This window comes from Nothoprocta perdicaria, unplaced genomic scaffold (genome assembly GCF_003342845.1).
Source record: "Nothoprocta perdicaria isolate Ctin4 unplaced genomic scaffold, notPer1 scaffold_33, whole genome shotgun sequence".
Classification (NCBI taxonomy): Eukaryota; Metazoa; Chordata; class Aves; order Tinamiformes; family Tinamidae; genus Nothoprocta; species Nothoprocta perdicaria.
In genome coordinates this window covers 1,275,386-1,298,646 of record NW_020455566.1, presented here as the reverse complement: position 1 = coordinate 1,298,646, position 23,261 = coordinate 1,275,386, and the positions used below count along the sequence as shown (strand labels likewise).

Here is a 23,261-nt window from a genome sequence, read left to right as displayed (position 1 = left end):
GATCAGGATTCTTTAGATTCTGCTAGGGAGATAAAAAATAGGATCCTGTACACACTTGTTTCATAGCTCAATCACTGTAAAGTACAAATCATCTACTAGCAGAAAACATCAATTAGCTCAAGCTCTAACCACTATTTTTCCGATTAAAAGAACAGTGAATTGGCTACAGTTTTAATTTAAAAATGTGCCAAAACAAAATGGCATCAATACCCAATATAATCTAAAGTACCATCTTTGGGTAGAAAAGCCAGGAATCTTTCCCTTTGACACCTCTATGGGTTTTAATTTGCCGGATCCAATTAATCTGATAGTGGCAGCCACAACACTGCACAGCACCGAGCGCGACTAAGGGCTGGGGCCGCGATGGAATCCAGGCCGGCCACGGGGAAAGAGCCGTCTCTGGAAACGGAATTCATCATTTCCAGGTCCATCAGCTGAACCTGCGATTCCTTGGTTGCAAAAAGTGCTTTGAGTAAAATTCTAAACCCTCCATTCACAAAACTGGGAAAATATCAAAAGTGGACAAGATACGAACAAAGTATTTAAAAAAAAAAAAGAAAAAAAAAAAGAAAGAGGCCTCCAGCTTTTGTAAGTATAGTTTGAGCTTGGGTATTTCCATCAAGACTAGAAGATGATTATCTGGTATCTTATGTTATGCATTTTGTAGGACAAATTTGTACTTAACAAAATTAAACTAGCTAAGGATGAACGGCATCTTGAAAGAATTTGACAAACTTTAGAAATCCATTTTCCTTCTGAAAATCATTTCGATGGCCACGCAGATTTTCAAAAGGCCGTCAGGATGAACCCTACAGCACTAACTTTTGGACACATTTCACCAGATTACACATTGAACAGCAATAGAGCGATCCTGAGTAAAACGGACACAGCTGAAGTACCCTACAAAAAAAAAGGAGGAAAAAAAAGCTACTTCTAGTGGAATCACCGGTCATTCCCACAGATGTGACACGTTCAACTGCTCAAGTTGCTTCTTCCCAAACTCAATCTGCCAGTCTCTGGAGGACAGCTCCAGGCAAGGCCTTGTGCTCAGTGACTGGGGCCTCGACGGCCGAGGGGACCGGGTGCTCCCGGGGCTCCGTCGCGCTCCCGCTGTGCGGGATAGGAGCCGTTTTTCGGGATAGGCTGGATCTCGGCAAAGCAAGCGGAACCGTCGGCCTTTGCCCGGATCCCTCTTTGGACTACACATGCCGACAGCTCCCGGAAAGACGGGAGCAGTGGGTTTGCCATTCCAGATCTCCCCAACAGCACATAAAATTTGAGTTTCTTTTTTTTTTTGATTTTTTCTTTTTTTTTCTTTTTTCTTTTTTTCTTTTTCTTTTTTTTTTTTTTTTTTTTAAGGAGAGCAGGTACAAAAATAAAAGAAATCCATATACTCTGAAAATATACTGGAAACTGCCACCACAGATGAGGTACCATTTATCCCAACCCCCCACCCCTAAACTGCAAACATCAAAATATATATGTTCTTAAACAAAGGAAGAATATCTGGCTATTTAATCTCAGTTAAAATGACAGCACCCTTTGTTATACTTGATATTTCACACCATTAATTCTCTTTTGAAAAAAAACCAAGATTCCTACCTAACCTTGATTCCTTGCTTATCTCCTCATTCCTTAGTGCAGTAATTGTCCATCTCTATTAAATAAATATAGCAGCTACAGCATCATAAATGTGTGGCCCTCACAACGCCAGTAACTTGATATCGTAATACAAATAAGTATCGGCACTTTACGTAGATATTTGCAAAACCAAAAACGAAGATTAAAACTTCCAAATACTCTACACATGAAAACCAGATAAAATTACTTGTTGAGCTAGCACTTAAGTCACTTTCCCAATTTTTTTTTTTTTTAATTTTTGGTGAAAGTAGCAAGCAAAAAAAGCTTCTCAAATCATAGCTACTGAGTGTGGGCAGAATGAGCAGCGTACGGGGTCTTTTGCAAGGAGACTGAAAAGACTTTCATAAAAGGAATTTTAACCTAAATGCCAGAAATCCACAAGTCTCTGTAAAATAGTTTCTTTTTTTAAAAAATCCCTATTTTAAAACATCAATTTTCTGTAAAAAGCCTAACCTGAACATTTTGTAAACAGAACTACTAGCTCAAGTGCTTCTGAGAGAAGACTGTCAGGTCACAGACTAAGAAAAACACACAAGAGGTTTATCTGGAAATCATCTTGCCCCAAATCATTTAGCTGCACCAAGCTCCCCGCAGCAGCTTCACCCAAAGGTGCTGGCGGGAAAGCTTGTTAAGAATCCAAGGAAAGTCACGGGGAGCTTCAGCTGCACCCAAGGCAGCTCTCGGGACCCCAACACGGCTTTCACACACACGAGGAGCTGCTCAAAGTCTCCCTCAACCCATCTACCCAGGCTCTAAGGGCCCCCAAAGCACCAGCAAACTGCCCACCTTTATGACCACTTCCAGTGCAATTTTGACTTTGCAAAGTTAGTCTTTGTACATTATCTTCCTTGATACTGGAAGATAAAATACGTATTTACACTAACTGTTCAGTAAAGCTCTTGGAGACAGTGTTGTGAACAGCACTACGCACGTTTCAATGCGATATACAAATGCACAAAATACAGTACTTTGTTTTCTGCCAGAAAACAGGGGAGACTGATGCCTGCTGAAGCAAAATGGGCTCAGATTTTAGGCTCAAAATACAGTATATTGGCAAAGAGTGGATTTCATGAGAATGAGAAGAGATAAGCTACTTATACCAAGCCACTGGTTTTCATGTGGAGAGCAAGTGGAGTTCAGAAGGGCTGGGATAACAGCAATGCCCATATAAACGATCTGCAGTATATATACTATGAACCAGTGCAAATAAAAACAGTCAAAAATGCAGTTCACGAGTTTACAAAGTGCAAAACTCCCTAACGCCCTCACTGAATAAATGCTCATCTCTGACATCTTAAATATGGTTTTACCTTTAAAGTGGAATGAAAAAGTCCCATTAATTTGTTTCACATTTCAGTGATTTAAAATGTTAACTATCCCAGCCCTCTTATTTTATTTGCAAAGTGAAATGAACTTACCAATAACTTAATTTTAAAAGGAAAGTCATATCAAAGAGGAAAATAGCTAAAAATTTTATTAATCCCAGACACTTTATTGATGTCAAATAGATTTAACTAAGCATGTAAAAACTTAGATTCTAATAAAAAACACTTTCCATTTAAGTCAAATATCCATCACATTGCAAAGCCAAAAATATGGCCGATTCCTTTGTTAAATCAAAACACTGCAGTAACAACAATAAAGCTTGAAGAATCCTAGAAGCATTTTTGCTATTTCTTTTGATTTAAAAAAGGAAAATCCAAGGTTCCTTCTGACTATAAAACTTTCCTTTCAAAATTAAGGCTTTTACTTTGTCCTTTTAAAATCATGGAGGTGTCCATTCTCCCACAACTAGTGGTACAAATACTGCTTTAGTACAGCTCAATGGACACAGTTTGCCTTTAGAATGCTTATTGCACTAAAAGATAGCAAAAACAAGTTGTCAGTTTTTAAAAAATAAACATGGTTAAATTTCTAAAAAATAAAAGTTGATGTTGACCATATGTTCTGTAATAATTAAATTAAAGCATTATTATTACTCTAATAAATATAAAAGAAACAAAAGGAAGCTAAACTTCAAAAACACATACATATGAAATCACATTAAGGTGTGAGAGGCAGCAAGTAAACTAGCATTTTTCTTTTTCCAAAAAGACCTTAGCTCTAAAGTTTCATTTCTGGTGTTTACTATATGCAATCCCATAAAACTCGGGACATCTGATCTCACGTGAAGCCCCAAAATATTTTGACTTGCCAGATAGAAAATAATTGAAACTTTTGGACTAAGTAAAACAGCAGCTTTAGTAAATTCACCAGTGAGCAAGAAGAGTTTGGATCACTACTGCCTGCACATAAACACCACTAGCTTCTTTGCTTGTGTTTTAGAAGGAACTAAGGGAGCTGAGGACTCCAAAACCGTGAAGAAAGATAAAGGCAGCAGTTGGCTAAACTAGGCTCAAATTATTGGATTAGTGTGCAAAACATCTTCCCCTCCCTCATTTTTTTTCTACTTAGTGCTGTACATTCAAATGTACTCGGATATGTTCACATTCGAATGCTGAGAGCGATATTGAGACAAACTTTTCTCAATGCAGTGGGGTAAAGAAAAAAGGGTTTTTTTGCACACTTCCCTCTCTCAAACAATCACTGTGATTGTTCATATCACTGTGATTGTTCATATAAAGGTGGTTTGCCTTTTTTATTTATTAATTACACCATTGATCTTTATCTTTTTTTTTGTTTCTTGTGGTTTTTTTTTTTTTTTTTTTTGCAGAGATAGTTGTGCTGCCGAGCAACTTGAGGTAAAGGCATAAGAAGGTTAAACTACGAGAGGAGGAAAGAAAACAAAAACAAAAAAAATGATGGCGGTGCTTCTGACAGGAGACCGCACCAAAAAAGCAGTTGGCTGGTTTCATATTGCATAATAGTGCTGTGTTCCTCGATGAAGTAAACAATCTTCCTTGCGTCAATTTAAGGGTTAGCCTCTCGCCCCTGCCCAGTGTCAACTCCAGCATGATCGGAGGCGCCTCCCATAAACCAACCCCACTGGAAACATACATTGTATGTGGCTTAATTTTTCAGTTCTTCCTTTCAGTGAGTATGCTCCTGTTTTATTGACTTAAGCGAAGTACATCGTGCGTAAGGTGTCTTGGTGAATCTGTACAGCCTTCGCGAGGGCCTGCGGATCTCTCCCATTGCTTTGTCCTGAAACATGGCTTCCTTCAGCACTGCAAGGAAATGAGAAGAGCTGAGAAATGCAGTGCTGTGGACTGCATTGAGTAAGATCAGAAGATACCTTCACATCAGGTCAATGGGCAGGAGGTTAATGTAACAATATTAATACAGCTGGATACCGAGAAAAAAAAATAGTGGCCTGCTCACTGCAGCAACCTCAAGACTTTGGACAAAGCCTTTTATCTTAGTTGCTTGGTTTGTACAACTATAAATAACCCTCTCAAATATTTCAATGGTTTTAAGGTTTTAAAATATCTCTAACAGAGCAGAATTTTAAGGTTTTAAAATATCTCTAACAGAGCAGAATTATATAAGTTCAAAGCACTATTAACGTTTGCTCCATTCATCAGCACTCTAATTCCAAAACCAGAAGGTCTCGGTGTGTAACTTGATTATTCAGACCACGTCAAATAACACAGATCACTTAAACTAAACTTAATTCTTTTAGTCTGACTTCTATTCAGCAAAATTCGTTAACCCATTCTGACCTAGTAGAAGCAGCAGCAGTAGGCAGGAAAAGGCATCTGAAGTCCAGTCTCAGAGACTGCAAGATGAGTGCTAGTTATCTATAATAGATGGCTTTGTGCCTGATAAGGGAGCAAAGACCAACAGGGACAAAAGCCTAAGCCCCTGCATTGTCATTTACCTGTCGTGTTCCTTGTCCACAAGATGGTATCGTGCTCTGAATGCTACCAGGTGAGCATAATACGCTGGTGCGGGGATAGAGACTGAACGCGTGCAGCGCACGTATGTGTGGCAAAGCTGGTAAGTCAGCAGCTGAAGTTCATCTGCAGTAAAACAGTTATCATCCCACAAAACATGATAGTGGGAGGGACGGCTGGTACCCTACGAAGAAGGGAACATTGGTTCACTTATCTGGCTTTTACACAGGAAAAAAAAATCTTTTTTAGATTCAGAAAGGCCGAACTATTTAGTCTGAACTACTATTAAACAGCAAAAATTACAATTTACAATTACAAAAAAATTACAAAAATTATAAAAGAAATTTCAGTCTTGTTACTCATCTTCAAATATAACTCTGACAAACCTATCATTCACGTCCAACATTGTTACTCCAATTATCCTTCCTTGGAGGAAAAAAGAAGTCTTCTAGTCTAGATTTGCCTAAACCTGAGCTTCTACATAATCCTCTATGATAAAAGTCTGCTCCCAGCATGCATAAACTGTGATGAGATCACTTAACCACTCTCCACTAAAACTCTCTCATCTACACTGTGCTGCTTTCAACTCTTTCCAGTTCATTAATATCCCAGCTTACAAGTATGCATACCAGAAATGGGTCCAGTGTTTCAGCAAGTACTTAAAGAAAACTGCAAAAATATTTATTTTTTCTTGCTTGGACACAATGTCATCTTGCTTACAGGTTCAGGAGTTAATTGCATGTGCCAGAGTTTCGCCTGTCCTCCCCAAGTATCACCAGCACTGCCCTAACATTTCTTCCCAGACCATTAACAAGTGTTGAATACTGAATACGTCTTAGGAACTCTTCTCCGTTACATGATTGACTTGCAATTGCTGTGGAAGTTGCTTGTTTTGGAGTAAGTGAACACACCTCTTCCTGCACCACTTATTACCTACACATGTTCTAAATTAACATTTACTTGTAAAGAAGCAATGATACCTGTATTCCAGCATGGCTACAGAGGTAAAAGTCAAACTCATATGGATGTGTGATGTCTGTATCCACGGTTGTTCCAGCCGGAATGTTGCCGCTTCGTCCAACCTACAGAGGGTTTTGTTGAAAATAGCATCAGTTAATCCCTGTGCATACATCTCAAATGTAATTAAAATCACAACTTTCTACTGAATATATGCAGCAGTGAAAGAATTGCCTCAGAACTATTGGGAATGCATCAGTAGAGCAGTCGTGAATGGTGGAGATGGACACAGAACAGCTCTACCACCATAACCCAGAAAACAGCATCCACAGCACGTTGGAACTTCTATTCTCAGAAAGCCAAAAGAGCTGCACGTTAAGCTGCTTAGAACTGGACACTCATGTTTGCGTTCTCACTCAGAAGAGCAGACATATTAATCATTTCATCATATTGCATTTGCTTGCGGTAAGATTTGTTGTCTAGAACCAGTCCGATAGAAGAGTATTAGCTCTATTTCACTGGCAAGGATCAGCATTCAGAACACAAAGTGACTAAACCAGATTGAGATTTTCTTTTTTAATGTATTTACAGTCATGGAATTTTCTAGTTCTAGTTCATGTTAAATTCATGCCTATGAATTTATGCCTATGAATTTAACATCTTTTTTTTTTTTCCTTTTGCATTTAGAGAAGTCAGGTTGACAGAATTCAGAGTGCTTATTAGTTCTTCAGCAAAAGAGATGTGCACATTAAGTTTTCCATGTAGAGTTTCTATGAGATAACTATTACCCTTTCTGTTCTGTCAGCACAAAACAATCGTGTGTGATGTCGCTTCTGCACCACAATATAGGTTATTCCAGGCTGGTAATCCTTCTCCAAACTGATGCAGGCTTCTCTAATAGCTAGCAGTTCATAATATAAAACCTACAGAGCACAAGAGAAAGTTTAGATTTTCCTTCCCTTAACATTCTGCAGGCAATGCCTAATAAATTGTTTATAGTTAACACTACATTCAACTCTGCTACACAATTAGTAACTTTAGGAAATCCTTAGAAATACATTTGTTTCCAAAGATTTCCTCTTTCTAGAGAGGAAAGATAACCTTTCTCCTACTGAATAAGCTTAAGAAAATCCCTCCTAAAAGTAGGATAACTATTTTGTGATAACTTGGCATTAATATAAGCATTGAGCAGAATAGATTATTAAAACATGAGAAGTGGAATTATGCTACACACAATAAATAAGAAAAAAAGCAAAATCAAAGGGAGAAGAGAAAATAAATAAACTAACCTGTCGAAACTGTCCTTCAGAGACCCCATCCCTATAGAAGATGATGCGTGTGGGCTTGAACCGTGTTGATTTATAGAACTGGATGAGAAGCTCTCTCACCATGGAGGCAAGATCTTGGATGATTTCTTGCCGAGGTCGCTGAACTCTCACCGTGGCACAGTACCGACTGGGATGAGCATCCATACTACCTACAACCTTCAGGAGAACATTATATGACTAAGGCTACATGATCAAATCTGCACTAAAATATTGTAACAGAAACAACAACAAGAATACTCCAGAAGAGTAGTTTTCTATAGAATTAGTTTGCTTTAAAACATTTATTGCAAAAATTTTAGGCAGAACTTGCAGGAAGTACAGGCTTAACAGTAATGCCCATGTGGAAAGAGGCATAAACTTGCCTGACACGCATCCTGATCGGCAGATTTTATCTGCCTTGGAGCCTTCCCCTGTATTCTCAGCACAGTAAATCATGGAGTTTATATAAACTAAGTTTTCTAGCTTATATCTGCATTTTCTAGGCTAACATTTAAGGAAAAAAAGCTATGCTGATTTAATAAAGCTTACAGCAGCTATGGAAGGCTTCTTTCCATCTCCAGCAGGAGGGTGTGTGACATCTGCTCCCAAAAAGATCACTGGCTGCTGGAACACAGAAGGCCTTTAAAAAAAGAAAAAAAAAGATAAGTCACACTAGTAGATGAATAGCTGGTGCAAAGCTGCTTCTCAATATGGGGCTTTGTCTGTGTATTAGCTTTTGAGCTAAGCTACAGAGAAACATCATCTTACCAAGTACTCCGACCAAACCTAAGCAAGGCAATTTGTGTGCAAGGCAAGAACTTCTACAATACTGTAGCTATCGTTCTCAAATACACTGCTCTCTAATTATATCATGATTCTATGAGAAAAAGAGGTTAAAAGCAGCATCTTAGCAATAATTATTGATTAATTTCAAATCTCATATATACCATACTCAGAAGGATATTTCAAACTTGAAACCTTAGTCGACTTTAAATTCTTGGTGCTAATAACAATTTTTACCACATGTTTTAACAAAAACGAAATCATTCTCCGTAAGGATTCTTACCGTTGATGAGGTACAAGGATATTGTTGATTCCTCCTAGTTTAACATTAATCTTCAGGCACAGATTTGATAGGGTCTGTGGAGATGTTTTGATAACATTTTTGACTTGAACACACTGCGTGGCCATTCCCAACAGTGTATCTCCAACACGCTTCACCTCCGCTGAGGAGCAAACATTAAGACAAAAAATTAAGCTGACCTGAAATTATTGCTACATTATGTTTCGATCCTACTTTTAGTCAAAATAATTCAAATGCAAAACCTGTTCCATGAACTTTCCCTTTAGCTGCATGCTCAGACCAGCTTCCCATCCATTGCAACTTCAAACAAAAAACCAGTTTTCTAACATTTCAAGAATTCTCCTATTCTGCGGGGTTTTATAACACGTTAAGAAGCAAATGCCTCACAACACCAGGGAACAGGTACATCCAGAGCTATTTCCTTACCATAAACTGGTGTTTTGCCCGGCAGGATGACGATGATGAGCTGCAGCCCCGAGTAGGTGTTCTTGAGGTGCCGAAACATGGGCTCCACGCTGTCTGCTCCCTGCGCGTACTTGCAGAAGCAGGGCTGGCCCTGGATCGGCATCCCCGCGTCCTTGGAGATCTTGCGCAGCTGGTCTGTAAAACCCCTGAGGATGAGAAATTTAACTTTTAGAGCAGCAGAAACATACAACATCTCTAGAATAGGGCAGAAGAGTGTCTTTCCAAGAATAGGATTCCAAACAGCTTTTAAAGTGGCATTTTGGAAGCATTCAGTATGTGGAGGGTGCAGAGCTTCAAAACACCATAAACTAGAACTGTAAGGAAAGGAAGAAAAAACAAAAGGCACCAGCAGGTTTGGTGCCTAAATTGCTGGTGCCTTTTGTTTTTTTTGCCTTCAGTAATCCATTTGAGATGCTAGAAATTACTAGATAGAAAGCAGCAAGAACACAGGACCAAAACACCAGAATGTACCCAAGCACAGTTTTTGACTGTAATGTCTATCAGGAAAGCAGAGTAACTTGGATTTTTTTCTCTAGTATCGTACAGCATTAAAGTCAGGCAAAATGTTCATTAGAGAGTCTTATATTCAAGCCTTCATTAAGAATAATCCAAAGCCTGAACTATGACATGCCTTACTTCAATATTTCTTCTCTGCATTGTCTCTGTGTTGCAAAGCAAGCTATGGCCCACATTTTGATCTCAACACCAGTGTGGAACTGCTTTCCTCGCATGTCCCACACTCCATGGCTTGGAGTTGCCACTGTTCGATTCTGTGGAAATAGAAGAAACACAGATTAAAATAACCAAGAGACTAAAAGCCTATGCTATTTACAGCTTCAGGAAAACACAAAGACTCTTGCTACAAAAGGTAAGACTGGCAGAAATATTCAAGTTCGTGAGAATCACCCTTTGAGAACAAAATAAAAACAAAACCAAAAGTCACAAAGCGAAACCCCTTACCCGTCCCCCGTACTGCAGCATGGGAGCTGGGAGCACACGCCCTGTCACGTGGGCCATCTCATCCCGCACTTTGAATTGGAACTCTTGAACAAATGGATCTGCATCATAATTTGCACTTCTTACCTAGAGAAAGACGAGTTTTGCACATTACAAAAAAGTGTCTGGTTATAATTCATTTATGCTTGAAAAGAATTTTATCTAGTCCAGTATCACTTAGATCTTTTAGTGAAGATTCTCATACGCAGTCTGTAATTAGAACACTAACCAATCTGCTTATTTCCTCTTGTCTATCTGGAGCAGATCTTGCTGTTGCCTTTATCATAGTTGATGTCTGATTGTCTGTTAGCTTCTTGATGCATCGTTGGCCAGCTACAATGTTACAAACCTATAAAGGAAAATCAGAAATGTCATGTACAATAGAAGTATTAAGAAATGGATCCAAATAACTGTACATACGAAGTACTGTGCCTTCACTTTAAAACCATCTCCAGCAGGTTTAAGTAATGGCATGCTTTTTCCACAAAGCCCTAAACTTTAAAGCACATGTTAAACGCAATAAATTGTCTTTAGCGGGCTAAAATACATACATATGCATATATGTAAATGTGCAAAAACATTTGCATTGCAAGGTGTATAGCTTGTCAGCATTTTGCAAAAAAAAAAAATACAGTCTACCAATAACATGGTTTATCAGAATAAATTCCATACTTCTAAAGGCAGGTAGGTGTGTTTCTGTTCTTGTCCCACTTGTAGGCAAGGAAGATGAGGATATTTCAGCTGAAGGTTGTATTTCTCTCTGAAATACTGTGCTACTGTTCTCTCCACAGTCTGGCCATTCTCTAACTGTAAAGGGAAACTGAAAATACATGCACTTTAATCACATATGTCCTGAAAGCTTAGTTGGCAAGCATTAACATCCTCAAAATGAGTAAAATCTTAGGTGCTGCTACACACTCAGCACTAAGCTACTGCACAGTTTATGCTCTGACAAACAGCATCTTACGTTTGATGACTTGCAGGCCTTCTTGTTACGTTACAAACACGGTATTTCCGTCTCATTGTTCCACAATGAGTCACTTCTACCTTTAGACCTGCATGAAAGTACCAAAAAAAACCTGATGACATAGCTACACAGTCATTTGCATGGGAGACACAAGGTTGCTTGTAACACAACATGCTCTAAGCAAGCAGCTTGGAGAGAAGAGCTCCAACAGCACAATACTAGAAATTACTGTTCTCTAAACATTTTCCTTTCATTATAATTTACTTGCTGACTGATGAGGGACTTTCCTCAAGACCAAAGGCTAATATATAATAAAGTTCATTGTAATTTGAATTTCTCAGAGTGGTTTCATTTAATGGGCTCATGACTAAAGCCAGATACAGAGGGTTGCTTTCCGCAGTCTTTTGTTCTCCTTCTCAGTGCTGTTACAGCGAGCAGCTCCAATAAGTGGGAAAGGACAAATGCAGATTTCTGCTTTCTTTTCCCTCTTATTTTTCCTTTGTAGTATGATAGCCCCGTTCAGCCTTTAATTTTCCTTACTTTCATTGACCAAGATCCATTTAAGCTCAAGGCAGCCCACGATCTAGTCCAAAAGCACTCAGCCCACCCTGTGAGGCTACATGTCAGAAACGACTCTGTATGCACAGCAACACCATCAGTGACAGCGGCGTTGGGAGCTGTTCCGTGGCTTTCTCTCTTAATTGTGCACACGCTGATTGCCTGCAGTGTACAGGCTGAGGAGATTCAACGTGTGCCAGAACCACTGAGCTTACACCGTAGGTGCTGCACAGTGGGGCACACCAGCCCCTGGCTAGTCCCAAGAAGGAAAAGTTCAAGCCACAGGTCCTATTTAAAGGGAAGGCAACTGGATGACTTGCCCTGTTGATGCTCATGTGGACTGTAGACCACAGAGCACATCGTGGTCCTTGGGGACCAGGATCCATTCACTAGGGGCCTTGCAAAGAATTATTAACTGTGCTTGTAACTCCTGACAACATCAAGTACAAATATCAATATGAGCCTTACTGAGAGGATGGCAACAATCAAAATCACCCCCTGGCCTGTTGCAGCCTTCAGATTAAACATCAAACCCAAACCATGAAACACTGTGGCCCAACAGAAAAGAGCATTTGCTACCTAGGGATCTGGAATCATTCACTGCTTTGTCATTAACCTGCTGTGGCCCTGCAGAAGGCTCTTGCCTCCCACAGTGCTGCTCACAGAGCCTGGAGATTCTTTAATGCAGGATTTGTTTCACTACACTTGAATATCACAATATCCTGCATGCAATATCTGGATGCTACAAGAATTCAGAAGAAACAGCTCTTTATTTTCCAATTATCTGTCCTCCAGAACAAACTCAAATGGATAATTGGAAAAGGAGGTATGGAAAGACTATTGCAAAGTAATTATTTTTTAAATGATGACTATTCCATAAGCCATTTTGTGACTATATATATATATACACACATATATTTTTTTTTCTTGCTGTCAATGGTACAGTAGACTAATTCTACATAATAAAACGCAACCACCTCAGAAGAGCTTAGAATTCTCTTTCAAGACTTCTTTCTCCGTAAACTTCACTGGAATGAAAGGATGTGGGAAAACACAAAGCAAAATAGCATATATGGAGTGAAACTACTCAAACCAGAAGCTTATGCAATTCCTTTGGAATGGAATTTGGCCTTCAGCTGCAAGTCAGCAAGTGGTACTCGTTTTTCCATATGGCAATCAGCTACTGGAAGTCACTGCAATAGCCCACATTTTAAGAATCAATGGTGCTAACTTTGAAATCAATGCTCATTTTGCCTCAGCAGTTAGATGGCAGGAGACCTAAACCACAGCGGTGCCACAGCTTCACTGACACTGGCTAAGAGAGGTTAGCCATCCAGCAAGGCAGCAGCTGCTTACCCCCAACCAGGCAGCAACCACCACACCTGCTTTCTTCCTCTCGATCCAAGGGGAAAGTATCTCATTTTTCAATTTTAGTTTCTGCAGAGCCACATTGTTTCATTTAATTCTCGAACTACAAACAGCCAATACTGCAATTCTCTTGGCAGTGCTATGGCCCTTAGTGCATGCTAACTGGGAGGCTGCCAGTTCAAACACGTCCCTCCGAAGCGGCTGGAATGCGTTACGTGGGACAAGACAGACCCGCTTCTACTCACCCTTTATCTCTTTGGTGAATTTTACCCGATGAGAATCAGTCAGAGGTCTTGGTTGTTCATCAATATTATGAATGTCAAGAACTTCACACATGAATTGAATTACAGGTTGTGCTTTGTAGAAGGCAGTGGCAGAAACTAAAAGGAAAGCATTTAGAGTAAAATAATCTGAATCAACATATTTGATGATACAGTCACATTAAGTGAAAGAAACCTGTTTTCAAGCAGGACAGTTGATTGACTCCACTAAATTAAGATAAATTAAGATCAATAACAGTATCCTTGGCAAAGTCATACTCAAGTGAAACATTTTTTAGCAAGAAATGTGAGGAGGCACCAACCACAGCTGCAATACAAGCAAACACCCCCATACACTTAAAACTTTAAATAGCAGCAAAAATGATTATGAAATAGTTGACAAGCACTTTATTGCTTTTCCAGATCTCACATAACCAAAGCACCACATCTCTACGCTAACAAAATAAAACATTCCTCAGACCCGCGTCACTGCCCAGCTTCCCGTGACGCACCCTGGCCACCACCCCCGGACGGCGCTCGTGAACGCGCGGCCTTCAACTCAAGTTGAAGCATCCTTTAAATTGCAGTTTAAACACACAAAAAAATCTCAAATTTCACATCCAGGGGAGGAATGAAGCTGCTTATTGACATTACTGTGGATTTATCAATACAGGAATAAGGTATGTAATGCTTTCCTTTCCGTTTCCTTCATAATTCAGTTATGCTTTCCTTTCTGTTTCCTTCATCTTCCTACTTCATGACAGATCCAAAAAATAATTTAGAATTTCTAGGTCTGCCACAGAGACCTGGTGTGAACAGGCCCAGCAGGAAGCCAAACGACACGTTTGTATTCTTCATTACCACAGCCTCACTCTACTGCTGTCATTGCAGCAGGTGCACAGGGTCGAGCTTACAGTTGATGTTGTGTTTTATAAGGATATACTAGATCTTCATCCGAGCAAAGAAACTAAGTAAGATTTTGGCGAAAAGCGTTTTGCAAATCTCTTGTGTATAAAACAAATAATGTTTTCAAGTTTTCTTATTTCGCTCGAGTTTATACCACGAGCTCTCACAATTATCTTGACACTCAGTGTAGGGGATGGCTTCCGTAACCAAATCCCTCTGTTCAGAAGGCAACAGAAGTTAATACCACACAACTGTACCAAACACAAGCTCATGATAAGAGTGAGTGACAAACCCAATTTTATTCTTGCAGGCACGACTTATCTTCCTTCCCAGTCCTGAACTCCGACTTACCATCAATATTGAGCATCATCTTCCACATGGCCGGCCGAACAGACTGATGGAATCCAAACCAAACCTCCCTGCCGCCTCCCAGGGGGTGATCGTAGCCTTCCGGAGCCGAGAAGAAGGAGCGGCCCACCGGCGTGTACCTGTTGAGAGACGTGACCACAAGTTTATGGCACTGCCTTCCAAATGTAAGTCAGAATAAAACTCTGTAATAAAAGGATTACAGCACAGAACATTTCTTTTTTCATAATTTTGGGCATCAGAAATCTGTGCCTCTTAAAATAAGCTTAAATAAGACATTCCAAATGCTGCTGTTCCCACCACAGTGTTTTTAAAATAGACAAAACATTTACTAGACTTTGTGATTCACAATCATTTTCATTTTTTACAACAAATAACAAAAACTAACTCACCCTTTCTTATCTTTCACTTCAGTAATCGCTATTAGAACGCAGATTCTACATATTGCATATTACTGGAGTGACCCTCAAATGCCATTTTGCTTTAATTTGTTTTAATAGGGGACATTTGATTACTTCTAATAGCCTACAATGTATTAATTGTGGCAGAAACAGAGAGTTAGAGAAACTACTGTTTGTCTCCAAACTCAGAAACGGCTGTTCATAAACCTCCACGCTTGCTTCCAGTTAGAATGGACAGATATCAAACAGAGATTATCAGGTTTTGTGTTTCTTTGAAATCTGGGCTAGCTGGGAAATTCTGGCTACCATAAAAATCACAAGTTATTTTTTGGGGAGTCATTTACACTCAATGAAAAAAAGCAGGGAAAAACATGGTTAAAATATGTATTCAGTGCTTAATTAAAATGAGAGGTATACAGCATTGTATCCCAGAGAATTAGAGACAGATAATTTTAGGTATTAACACTAAATGCATGAGACTTGGCTCAGCTGAAGCAGAAAAGACCAAGCAGTGCTACAGCATCCTGCAATCCTTCAGGATTTCAAGACAGACATACTTCAAGGCCTCTTGTTTCTTGATCTTTTTTGGAAAAGTAAACCACCCGGAGTTCAAAAGCCTACAAAAACACACATTTCTACAGATTTAGCTTAATTCTGCCCAGTGTGGTTACTGGGATGTGCTGTATAAGGGAATACTCAATTTACTTTCTTTTCACTTGTGAACAAATAGCAATCAAAGTCTCCCAATGGGGAGACTTCAGGTACAGAAAGGCTGCAGGAAGACAGTGAACCTACTTCATGGAGGGCAGGTGTCGTAGCACCACATCGACAGCATGAACAGGGTTAGTGCTGATGGGTTTGTCTAGTTCCAGAGGCTCAGGCAAGGTTCTTCCCGTCAAAACTTCATGCAGCAAGTGCCAGCTCACCCGAGAAACAAACTTGATGGACACTTTGAAGGGACGATCTTTTCCTCCTTCTCCTGGTAAAGTCACATCCAAATCCACCTAATGGGGGTGGAAAAAGAGCAAAAGAAAACGGCTGTATCCCATGCTTGGTCTAGCTGTCTAGTATTTCAAATCCAAGGGCTACTGAAGAACCATCATCTCTTGCATTTTTTTTTGAACTGGAGAGCTCAAAGAAGTCTGTATAATGTGCAAACGACATCAACACTTTGGTTCAGCCCAATAACAGGGATTAAGGGTCCTGCCTTCAGAACCCTTTTCACAGTCCACTTTGTCAGCACTGCCATTAATAACCATAAAGTGCAATTTTCCCGCCCCGAACAGGGTGAAAGGAGGGCACAAAAGTGGCTTTCAAGTCAATGTATTTCTGGAAGTCTGAAGCAATAACCATGCTTAGCCCACTTCGGCCCTCCCACTCCAGCAGTCGATACCATTTACACAAAAATGTCTATTTAACAAACCGTTGGCTAAACAGCACTGTGAAAGCTTTCAGGATTTTTTTTTTTCGGCTTTAACTTAAAAGAGCAAGTACAGGAAACAGGAAGCAACACATCCCAATACCTTAAAACTGGCTACTAATCTCTTAGGTACTTATACAAATATATTACAGAGAACTTCTGGACAAACTTGTAGCCTTTGGTCTTAAATCTGACTGCTTAAGTGCTGTTACTACTAACAGTATGGACTACGTATCCTTGATGTAAAACAAATTCCTTATACTCAGGTGCTAACATGCGGAATTCTTGTCCACATATACAAAAAAATAAAGTTTTAGAGAAATTGTAGTTTAATTTCTTAATAGCATTTCACAGGGAGAATGTATTACCATCCAGAAAACTGACTATTGAATGGATAGTTTCATAGATGAGGAAAGTGTCTACTAAATGCTTCTAGGGGAGGTTCTAAATGCAAATCCTACATGCACATATACATACCGCAGAACTGCCAAAAATATACATTAGTGACTTGATTTCAGTACAGATAACTTCCGATATTGCGTTTTTCTGGATTCTACAGTTTCAGACGTTTTGCTTGCTTACATTTCATTCTAGAAAGTTGTCAAAAATATCAGTATTTTTCCAATTCTTACCCCAGTAGTGGCCACGGGAAGTGGATTGGCTGTATAAAGGCTTCTTTTCCCATCATAAACTGGTCTACGGTCCCCAAATATCGTCACTTTAAAATGCTGCACCATGGAGTCCACCACCTCCCTAGAAAAGTTGGCATTTACAAAGGAAATGTTTGAAAAAAAGTATCATGCTGGAACTGGCTCCCCCCTGCCCTGCATTTTGCTGAAGAGCTTCAACAAACACATTACTCAAGTGAATTACAGAGCCACCCACTGATCCTCCAAAAAGGTGCTTCACATCCAACTAAAATATGAGACAAACACTAAAGAATAAAACCATAATCAATGCAAATGCTGAAGTACTAGAAAATATTTTAACTGAAAATTGCACACAATCATATATTATTCTTTCTTTAATGGGTTTGGGGCAATAAAGAGAACACAGAGCAACACAAGCAATGAAATTTAACTTAAAATTGAATAGCGCTTTCATCGTAAAAAAAAAAGTTTTCTCGATGCAAGCAGATACATCAGGGTGCAAGGAGACTCTCAGCGCCTCTGACCGAAACATGCCTTCGGGCTTTTGAACTCTGCGCAGCAATATTCCTATTTGCAATGGCCTTACAACTGTTGTACTTGTTGCATCAAAATTTCCTTATTCTACAGAAACTACAAGTTTTTGTTCTCGGGCTGTGCATAACTGGCATTCTTCTCCGCAGAGCAGCGACTCGCTAATAAACCATTTCCTGAGCAGACAGCATTAACCCAAGTACTTCAGCGAGGCAGTAAATACCGACTTCCTCTCCGGGCACATTGAGCAGCAGTGACTTTCCCCTCACGACCAGGTCTCCGTGCGGAGCCACTCTCCCTTCGGTGGCTTTTTAGCAGGTCGCAAAGCTCCCAGCACCCAAACTCTGGGTGTGAATCAGTCACCCAAAACCTCAACACAAAAACACCCCTTTAAAGTACTTTGTGGAGACCTATGATTACAGTTTCACAGGCATTTTTAATTTAATAGCACATTAGTAAGTTAACCATTTGTGAAAGTACGATTATATTAAATATTGATTCACGTTGAGGTCCTATATCCCAGCATGGGCAACTTACTAGCTTCGTTTTAATTCACACTTTGTGTAGGCATTTATAAAGCCTTCAATGCTGAGTTTACATAACGACAATAAAATTTAGGGGATGAATTTTGCCATCTTACCTGTTCACCCTCCGAGGACACTTATCTGGTTTGATGTCCACTTCATAGAGGTAGACATCAATCTTTGGGATTTCAACTTGGAAGCAGTTGGCCAGCAGTTTAATGGGTTTGCCCATGGTGCCATAGCCGGGCCGTCTGGGCACCATGAGGAGGGGCTGTGCCCCGACGGGTCCTGCAAAACAGAGCCAAAGCCGTCAAATCCCTGGAGCAGGCGGGAAGCGGGGCGCGTCGCACGAGCCTGGCCGGGCCGGTCACGCTCACCGGCGTTTCAGTGGGTGAAAACTCACACGTGGATCCTGGCAAATGCAGGTGCACACGCTGGGGACATAAAAATGCATTTTGTCCCTCTCCCGTAGAGGATCAGTAATAAAACTCCTTCATTTTAGACAAAATTCCTCAGAGTTCTAGGTCACTTATGCCTCCCCAAGAAGCAAACACACCATGATGAACATGATCCATTTTCAATTTCTACTAGGATCTCCACTTTAAACTGTCTCATTCCAGACAAGAAGCAAAAAAAAAAAAAACAAAAAAAGCTTTGTTGGGAGTTTCAAAAAAAAATTACTCATCATACAAATGTCATGATTTACAGAGCATTTGATTAAGTTAGTTAAAAATTCCCCCTCTCCTCCCACTCAGTGACGCAGATAGCAAATCCTGCCCACTCATTTTCATAGAGGAGCTCAAATGTCAAGCGCTGGTAAAATGCTTCTTATTTGCCTTTTGATTAATCTCCATCATTCCTGGAAAATTTTATTTCTTGAGGGAAACCATGTACTGAGAATAAGTGAACTTACAATATAAATTCTGTGGTAACATTTGCCCGGTTCCACTCAGAAACCGAGCGAGTAATTCGGATTTGGGTTGGCTTCAAGCCAAAAGATAAAACAAAAACATAAAACAAGCTGCAGCCTTTAAAACTCCCTCACAGACTCTGCTTATGCAAAGCTGGGTCCAAGCATCTGCTCTCTTCAACTTTGCCGTCGTTTTAATACTATGACATGCGTAAAAGCAGCTCTAGGATTTACTCCAGATATATTTTAGGAATATAAGCATATGCAAAAAGTTACTACTAAACACTCGAGTGGCATAAGTGACTCGAAAGCTTATTTTAATATTACCAGACCATGCATGCCATAGTTTTTATAGGAAAAATGCGAACAAAACCACCGAAGTTAAGATAACAATAAGGAAGGAGCACGATAGAGCACGGCTGAAATCGTCCGCGTCTCCCCGGAAGGTTTTGCCAAGGCCTTTGCTGGGAGCTCAGTTGATTACGAGTCGTACGGCCCAGGCGGTGCTGGGCTGAGGAGGGGAAAGCGGTGCCATTAACTCCCCCTTGGCTCGAGGATCTGTGTGGGAGCAAGACCTGGCACCAGAGAAACAACATTGAGTTGGTCACGCCAGGCAGACCCTGGCGCTGCCCTGAACGGCTCCATCCAAGGGCACGCGTGGAGCGGCCACCCTCCAGCCGCTGCCGAGCGGCAAACCGAGCGCCCAAGGAGCCGAATAAAAGGCACAAGTCTACACACTACTCGTGAATCCTATTTTTTTTTTTAAAGTTCGGTGCGTTTTGCTGGCTGTAGATAGGCTCCCTTCGGGCACGCGGGCTGAAAGCGGGAGCGCTGCCGCGGCGCACGCACGAGCGGCCGCTTCCCGAAGGCTCCGCGCTGCCCGTCGGGATCCTGCCCGTTGGGATCGGGGGCGTCCCCGTGTGGAAACGCGCGGCTCGGAGCCCGGAGGGAACAAACCCGACCCTCACCACGGCCCGGGGACGCTCCAAGCTGGACGCGGTGGCTGTGGCTGCCACAATGCTGTTTTAATGTCCTTTAATCACAGGAAAAAACAAAGCTGTCACAAGCTTTAAAAATAAATCTCTGCAGAACCGTTAGTGCCCTGTGCCCGGCTCAATGGCAGAGAGGAATGTTCTCCCGAGGCCTCAAAGGAGGAGGAAAACAAAGACTTCTGCATTACTGAGTTAAGTCAAAATACAAGTTTTAAAGGAGAAAATAAATAGGGTTATTTTCCATCAAAACAGAAGGATTCCCAACTTAAGAGGGCCTTGAATCCGAGGTTTTTCTTCCTATGGTATTCTAGATGTTACAGAGAATTGAACAAAAACATGACTGAAATTTCTGTAGCTAGAACCACAGCACCCATCTGGCGCACGTCCAACACGGGCTTGAGTCTACCTAGCAACCAAAGGAGGCCTAATCGGAATAGCCGAGGAGGAAGAGCACGAGCCCAGACACCAGCAAACACCTTCAAACAGTTTAAGGGAACTGATGCTTTTGGCACATAATTTTACTGCAAGAGACAAAATACTTACTAGGAAGATCATAATAGAAAATATGAAATTCTTGTCAGGATGCTTTCTTTGCAGAAAGGGGCATCAGTAACAAGCTCCCTGGAAAGACTAAGCTGTTTTCGTATCGTGTGCTCCAATGTTACAAAATGTAAAAATATTAGCAGGTGATTACTTCAGGCTTGCAGCTCTAAAGCTGGACTTGCGTAAGTGGCCGAGCGGTCTTAAAAACACACGAAAAAATAAAACTGATGTCTTTTGCCAGGGCCTCTGCCTGGGCTCAGAGGCCCAGTCCACGTTGCTCAAAGAAAAACCCAGCACTAGCAAAAATTATGAGTTATTTCCAGATTAAAAAACAGACCAGGAAGATGCTTAAATGCTGCTTCCTTATGCCAGAAATCATGAATGGCCTTATTTCTGCAGCAGCAACCTCTTTGGGTGGCATTACATGAGTAATGCAATCCACGTTTTCCCAACATTCTTGCTCTCAATTTAGGCTTTGTCTTTTCCTTTTCCTTTGTCTTTTCCTTTTTCTCCACTTCCAGATAGTAACCTCCTCAAGCAAGTACCTACGTGCCGATCGGTTCTACAGCTCAGTTCCAGAAACGCTTACAAAACAAGGCAGTGAATCAAAAACAACGTTAAAACAAACAGGCAAAAAAAAAAAAATATTTTAAGCTCAAAAACTAGCTGCTGTATTTGCTTTGTAGAGCTCATCCCCGACCACATAAGGAGAAAAGAGCAGAGCGCCACAAAACCAAACACAAGCACAGCCACCCTTGGCCCTCGGAAGCGTTTCCACACACCAAATCCAAGAGGATAAGCTGCGTTTCGGGGTGTGCAGCTGTACCACACATTTGGCAACCAAGAGAAACTTCTCCTGGCATGTAAATGCACTTGCTTTAAAGGGCCACTGGTTTGCAGGAAAACATGCAACTCTCGGGTTTACTCATTCTCATGTCCCAATTTCCTCTTTAGTGTTTTGAAAGTTACATCATTCCCGCCCCTCAATTCGCTAACTCTGAATCATTGCTATGGAGCGAAACGCTCTGCCCGTCTGTCTGCTCCTCGGGTTCCCAGTTTAGGGCTGGCAGGTCCCCTCTCCCACCTACTGACTGGGAATTGCCAAGAAGCAAACTGCAAGTGCTCAGATACAACACCCTGCTACTGACCTCAGAGACGAGCTACCAGAAATCCCTAAAAACCAACAGCCTAAAGCCAATTTGAACTAGTTCAAAGTTCTTTAAAGTGAATGCTAAAACACACTTAGGACCCAGAACAAGTTTCGCATGTGGACAAAATTAAAAGAATAAGGTGATGATTCACTTCACCTGTTTCAGGAAAGCACAGTACACCAGGAATAACAGATGAGAAACTAGGAAGGCTAAAACTGACTGGACCAGCGTCCAGCCTTCCCCTTAATTCACAGGTAACTGCTTCTCATGACAACTCCATTACAAGCAGCTCCTCTAACTCAGCCTGACAAACAATTTGGGCTACCGAGGTTGTTCTGGTCCCCCAGCATCCATCCTGGTGCTTCTCACGCAAGTCCCAGGACTACGGGCTGTATTTCCAGGCTATGCAGTGACAGAATCTGGGACAGACTCAGGACTGCTCCAATGCATCCCAAACTACAGCAGCCTCTTATTTCCACCCACCTGTTATTTCTTGTTATTGTTATTGCTTGTTATCTGTTATTGCTTGTCCTACATCTTTAAAAGTATTGCTTGTCCTACCCCACGCCTTTCCTTCACACCCAGAAAAGGACACGTCTCTCTCAAGGTCCTTCAAAGCTCTTTTAATTGCTGCTTGTCTCAAGGTTTCTATGCCCTCCTGCACTGCTACTGGCATCTCGCTGCATCTAAGGCCACCTAGCACAACACACACTGAAAAGAACAAACAAAGGTTTATTTACTATTCTTACAAACCCATATTTCATTTCGGCACCAGAATTATACTGGGAGATCATTCAAGGTTATTTAACACCTTCAAACTATCTGGCTACTATCTGAGTTGCACTAAATTGCCAAAATTCGGCATTTTCCTCAAATGGTTTGAATTCCACCCCCATCAAGCCTGCACACCGCTTGGGTTACAAGTTCTTCCAGCCAAATCCACCTTTCAGTAAAATTGCCACACAAATCACGAAGGAGGGATGATCCAGAGAGGAAAAGGCACGCTTTACCTCAGCGCTCCCAGCCTCGTTTTTCTGTTTTCCCTAGAGAAAGCAGCTCCCGGAGGCTGGGAGGGCAACGGGGGGGCCCTGGCGCTGCAGTTACGCCGAGGCCGCCCTAGGCACAGCCCGGGCCTCTCTCTCGAGCTGCTCTGCCGCTCGGGGGGCGAATCCTCCTGCAAAACTCGAGGCCGCCTCTCCCCATCTCCAACCCCCTCCCAAGCGAGGGGCTGGAGCCTGGCGCCCGCCTTGCTGCCGGGACACACCGGGATCGCGGGAGGGGGGTCAGGCTGTCCGCGCTCCGGGGCGGGGGACGCGGGGTAAGGGCCGCGAGGCCCAAGCGCCGCCCGGGCCTTGGGCGCCTCGTGGGCGCCCGGGGCGGTGCCGCTGCCCGGAAGCCCCGGCGGTCACGGGCCCGACGGGAGGAGGC

The 23,261-nt window shown here is 41.5% G+C and overlaps 1 protein-coding gene across 1 annotated transcript; it reads right to left on the bottom strand.

Annotated features, from left to right (window-relative positions):
- Positions 1–1,860: 1,860 nt before the first annotated feature.
- LOC112950835 (protein argonaute-3) lies at positions 1,861–18,541 on the bottom strand (the record flags this gene model as incomplete). Its single annotated transcript, XM_026043467.1, has 18 exons — positions 1,861–4,808; positions 5,462–5,661; positions 6,458–6,559; positions 7,223–7,357; positions 7,724–7,918; positions 8,291–8,381; positions 8,808–8,967; positions 9,252–9,436; positions 9,927–10,060; positions 10,251–10,373; positions 10,516–10,635; positions 10,959–11,106; positions 11,254–11,341; positions 13,425–13,559; positions 14,697–14,833; positions 15,908–16,116; positions 17,165–17,285; positions 18,354–18,541. Coding segments are annotated over 18 exons (2,580 nt in total), but the record flags the coding sequence as incomplete, so codon positions are not given.
- Between the last annotated feature and the right edge of the window lie 4,720 nt (positions 18,542–23,261).